Source organism: Conger conger, chromosome 19 (assembly GCF_963514075.1).
Source record: "Conger conger chromosome 19, fConCon1.1, whole genome shotgun sequence".
Lineage (NCBI taxonomy): Eukaryota > Metazoa > Chordata > Actinopteri > Anguilliformes > Congridae > Conger > Conger conger.
The window spans coordinates 16,405,723-16,410,722 of NC_083778.1; the positions used below are offsets into that span (position 1 = coordinate 16,405,723).

Consider the following 5,000-nt stretch of genomic DNA (forward strand, 5'->3'; position numbering starts at 1 on the left):
TGAGTGACGCTGGGGTTAGCCAATGAGCTCTGATGATGGGAGAGTGAGGTAAGAGGCGGTGTTCTTTCCAATCGCATATTATTCCTTCCCTAGCTTGTGAAATTGAAAATGTGAATTTAGGCAAATGGAATGTCCTGGCTCCTTCAAATGTCAAGTTACAGACAGGGCAGATGAGGAGAGGAGGTCATTTACACGTCACGCTTTCTGGAAAGATACTTCTGTAAAGGAAGCAATGATTTTTTTCTTGCTCAGAAGAAAGACTGGAACTTCTACTTGAAGCTCCTAGAAGGAGCTTTGTAGGAGAAAAGTGAGTGATTGGAATGAGCCCTGGGGCACAGGAGGTGTAGAGTAAGGCGTGGGAGTCCCTGGGTGTCGCTGTGAGGGCAGACGCCCCCCCACGCCCCTCTTCCTCACCCGTAGCGCGTGCAGGTGGAGTTGGGCGGAGTCGGGGGCGGGGCCGGGTCAGAGGGGCGGAGCGTGACGGGGGGCGTGTGCTGGGCGGAGAGGAGGAAACCCACGCCAGGACCGACAGACTCAGAGCGGTGCCTGAGAGAGAGAGAGAGAGAGAGAGAGAGAGGGGGAGAGGGAGAGAGAGAGAGAGAGAGGGAGAGGGAGAGGGGGAGGGAGAGAGAGAGGGGGAGAGGGGGAGAGAGGGAGAGAGAGAGGGGGGGAGAGAGGGAGAGGAGAGAGAGGGAGAGAGGGAGAGGAGAGAGAGAGAGAGAGGGGAGAGAGGGGGAGGGAGAGAGAGAGAGGGAGAGAGAGAGAGGGAGAGAGAGAGGAGAGAGAGAGGGGGAGAGAGGGAGAGAGGGGGGGGAGAGAGGGAGAGGAGAGAGAGAGGGGAGAGAGAGGGGAGAGGAGAGAGAGAGAGAGAGAGGGAGAGGAAAGAGAGAGGGAGAGGAAAGAGAGAGGGGGAGAGAGAGGGAGAGAGGGAGAGAGAGAGGAGAGAGGGGGAGGGAGAGGGGGAGAGGGAGAAGAGGGAGAGGGGGAGACGGAGAGAGAGAGGGAGAGGGAGTGTGGAAGAGGGGGAGAGAGGGGGAGGGGGAGAGGGAGAGAGGGAGGGAGAGGGAGAGAGTGAGAGAGAGAGGGAGAGGGAGAGAGAGAACACAGGAAAGGGTTGTTATTCTTTCCCCCTCCTTTCTTTTTTATGGGGGTTTGTTGTTTGCAATTAATGTATCTCAATGCATTTGCAACACAAGTATGAATTTGCAAGAGAGATCGGGAACAGAGAGAGAGTGCAAATTAAACCCCCATATGCAAAAGGAAGACCAAAGGACCTGTCACTCTGCTGAGTTTCTGAATTTACAATCCAATTCACAAGCTGTTAAGCACTGCTGTTTTCTCCCGTTAAGCGTTCTTCATGTGCGACGATTAATCTCCACCAGCGGGGCGTCCCAAACTCAGGCTACGTTCCCGCACAAGCAGCAGTGCAGGGGCTGCAGCACCAGAGCCGTCTCTGGTTTCTGTTCCACCACAAGAGCTTGACGGCCGAAGTCCAAGCCTGGACATTCGAGTGGCTCCAGCGCGTGGTTTGCCGTGTTCACTAAACCTGTGTGTTTACAGGTACGAGGTTACAAGGAAGCCAGTTATGTGGTTATTGGTTTGGGTGGAGCGAAAACCAGGACCGTCTCTGGCCCCTCCGGGACCGGGGGCTACCGACCCCTGCAGTAACGGACGGCTGTGCCCTTGCAGGATTCAGCCCCGTGCACACCAAGAGCGATAACTATAACTCCATGATTTTAAAATTGCTTCTAACTGGAGTGGACGGCGGAGTCGTAAAGACACGGACAGTGACGAGCGATAGGACACCGACAGCCAATCAAAATCCAATCCCAGTTTACAGGGCGTCGCCGTAAAGGTGACACAGCTGAGAGAACGTAGTCCTTCAGCAGTGTGGACGATAATAAACCGGAGTACAAATTGGGATAAAGATGTGAAAAAAGACCCCCTCCCCCCTCAGATCCCCTCAGATCCCCTCAGCCCCCCTCAGCCCCCCCTGCCCCCCCCCAGCCCCCCTCAGCCCCCCTGCCCCCCCCCCAGCCCCCCTCAGCCCCCCCTGCCCCCCCCCCTCAGCCCCCCTCAGCCCCCCCCTCACAGAGGATGCTGGCGAGGGTCAGCTTCCTGCGCCCCGAGCGCTCCACCAGCCACACCCCCAGCAGGGTGAACAGGAAGTTGGTGAGGGCCGTGAGGGCCGACAGCCAGATGGCCAGCCTCTCGTCCCGCACTCCCGACATCTGCAGGATGGTGGCGCTGTAGTACCTGTGGGCCGGAGCGCAGAGGGGTTAGAGAGTGTGTGTGTGTGTGTGAGAATGTGTGTGTGTGTGTGTGTGTGTGTGGGTGTGGGTGTGTGTGTGTATGTGAGTGTGTGTGTGCGTGTGTGTGTGTGTGTGTGTGTGTGTAAGTGTGTGTGTGAGTGTGTGAGTGTGTGTGTAAGTGTGTGTGTGAGTGTGTGAGTGTGTGTGTGAGTGTATGGGTGTGTGTGTGCATTGTGTATGTGTGTGGGTGGGTGTGTGCGCATGTGTGTATGTATGTGTGTGTGCACTGTGTATGTGTGTGTGTGTGTGAGTGTGAGTGTGAGTGTGAGTGTGTGTGTGTATGGGTGTGTGTGAGTGTGAGTGTGTGTGTGTGTGTGTGTGTGTGTATGGGTGTGTGTGTGAGTGTGTGTGTGAGTGTGTGTGTGTGAGTGTGAGTGTGTGTGTGTGTGTGTGTGTGTGTGTGAGAATGCGTGTGTGTGTGGTGTGTGTATGGGTGTGTGTGTGTGCATTGTGTATGTGTGTGGGTGGGTGTGTGCGCATGTGTGTATGTATGTGTGTGTGCACTGTGTATGTGTGTGGGTGTGGGTGTGTGTGTGTGTGTGATGTGTGTGCACAGGACCAGTATTATCTGGACTCAAACAGACACACCAGCTCTTGCATATTTGTTCAGCTCAGCCAATCAGACGCAGACAATCTCCTGGCCAATCAGTCTCTGGCAATCTCCCGGGACACCACTCCCCCCTGTTCCCCCCCCGGCTCTGAGGAGAATCTGCACCTCGTCACGTTCTCTCACCCCCGCCCTCCTTCAGAGACCCAGCCCCGCGCTCTCCTGATGACGGGCAACAGATGGAACGTTCCGGATGGGTCCCACAAGCCCCTCCCACCCCTGAGACATGCTGCCAGCTCATTGGATCCTGTCAGGCTGATTGGTTGTATTGTGGTTATACCTTGGTTGTATTTCAATTATCCGAGGTTTTGTCCCCAACCTTTTAAAAACAATTGCTATGAGTTGCTATGGCTATTTGTTTCTGTAAATACATTGATTTTGCAATGTTTAAATAAGTTTAAAATGAAAACTCGACATCCCTCTATCTATTCCTCATATCCCACCCTGTCTCTCGTTCTTCTCTCTCCTCCTTTTATCTCTCTCCTTCTTTTCTCCCTCTCTCCACTGTCTGTCTTCCTCTTTCTCCCACCCCAACTCACTCTTCCTCCCTCTCTCCCTCCCACCCGCCCTCTCTCTCCTTCTTTCTCCCTCTCTCCACTGTCTATCTTCCTTTTCTTCTCTCTCTCCCTCTGTCACTCCCCCCTCTCCCCCCTCCCTCTCTCACCTCTGTCCTCTATCTCTCCCTTCTCTCTCCCTCTCTCTCTCTCCCTCTCGCGCTTCTCCCGCTCTCACCTCTGTCCCCAATCTCTCCCTTCTCTCTCCCTCTCTCTCTCCCTCTCTCTCCCTCTCTCTCTCACCTCTGTCACCTATCTCTCCCTTCGCTCTCTCTCCCCCTCTCACCTCTGTCCCCTATCTCTCCCCTCTCTCCCCCCCCTCTCTCTCTCTCTCTCCCTCTCTCCCCCCCCCTCTCTCTCTCTCTCTCTCTCTCCTCCCTTCTCTCTCTCTCTCTCTCCCCTCTCTCCCCTATCTCTCCCCTCTCTCCCCCCTCTCTCTCTCTCTCTCTCTCTCCCTCTCTCTCCCCCCTCTCTCCCCCCTATCTCTCCCCCTCTCTCCCCCCTCTCTCTCTCTCTCTCTCTCCCTCTCTCTCCCCCCCTCTCTCTCCCCTCTCTCTCCCCTCTCCTCTCTCTCACCCCTCCCTCAGTGAGGTGCTCTGACTCAGAACAGCTCCTCAGAAGGGTCTGCATCCCGCTGCCCGGCGACTGTAGTAACCGACTCGTGCCCGGCGACCGCTCGCTGATTGGCTAATCGTCCATCAGAAGGGGGAGTCCTGAGACGTCATTCGCTCACGTTCTAGGAGAGCAGCAGCTGCCCCTGCGCTCATTTGCATACTAACAGGGACGGTTCCACAGCCTGCTTCTAGCAGCACCGCGGTTTTTCGCCGTAAAAACCTAAATGCAATGTAATGTGAATCTTACTTAACCCTCGAAGGTGCGACGTCACAAATATGTTGGCGAGTGGATAGCTAAGTTTATCCCTTTCTTGCGTTCGGAGTAGAGCTAAACACTAGCTATCCGCTCTGGTTCACTTCGGTTGCGGTGGCTAACTCTCAAGCAAGAAACCGACCGCGAATCCCACAAAGCAACGGGAACACGCACCCAACAACACCGGGACCAATCAGCAACACCGCATGCTGGCCCAAAAGCCAGCTGTGGAGAAAACCGGGGCTGAAGGTTTTTCTGTTAAAAAGCCACATGCGGCCTGCAGCAGGGGGGAGGCCTTAATAATACAGCGGGCTCTGAGGGACGGAATCATCCGGAAGGGTTCCTCTGTAATGGGGGGGGGGGGCGGGGGGGTCCAGGTCACCTCTTCACCATGGCAACGGCGCACCTGCGGACGGGTCCCATTGAGAGGGGCGGGGCCCGGCAGAGAGGCCTTTAGGGCCTTTACCGCTGAGACGCTTTCCGCTGCGCATGAGCTGTGTGTATTTATATAGCGCCTTTATACAAAGCGCTGTACAATTAATGCTTCTCATTCACCCATTCATACACACACTCACACACCAACAATGATTGGCTGCCATGCAAGGCACCGACCAGCTCGTCAGGAGCATCTTGTTCAGGGATACTTTGACACACCCAGGG

General features: G+C 55.5%; 1 protein-coding gene across 1 annotated transcript in view; it reads right to left on the minus strand.

Moving 5' to 3' along the window:
- The window catches only part of LOC133119223 (proton myo-inositol cotransporter-like), a 36,037-nt gene that overhangs the window by 2,336 nt on the left and 28,701 nt on the right, over positions 1 to 5,000 (minus strand). The window contains 3 exon segments of the mRNA XM_061229730.1: positions 415 to 517; positions 520 to 546; positions 2,093 to 2,256. Coding sequence (XP_061085714.1) covers positions 415 to 517; positions 520 to 546; positions 2,093 to 2,256 — 294 coding nt within the window.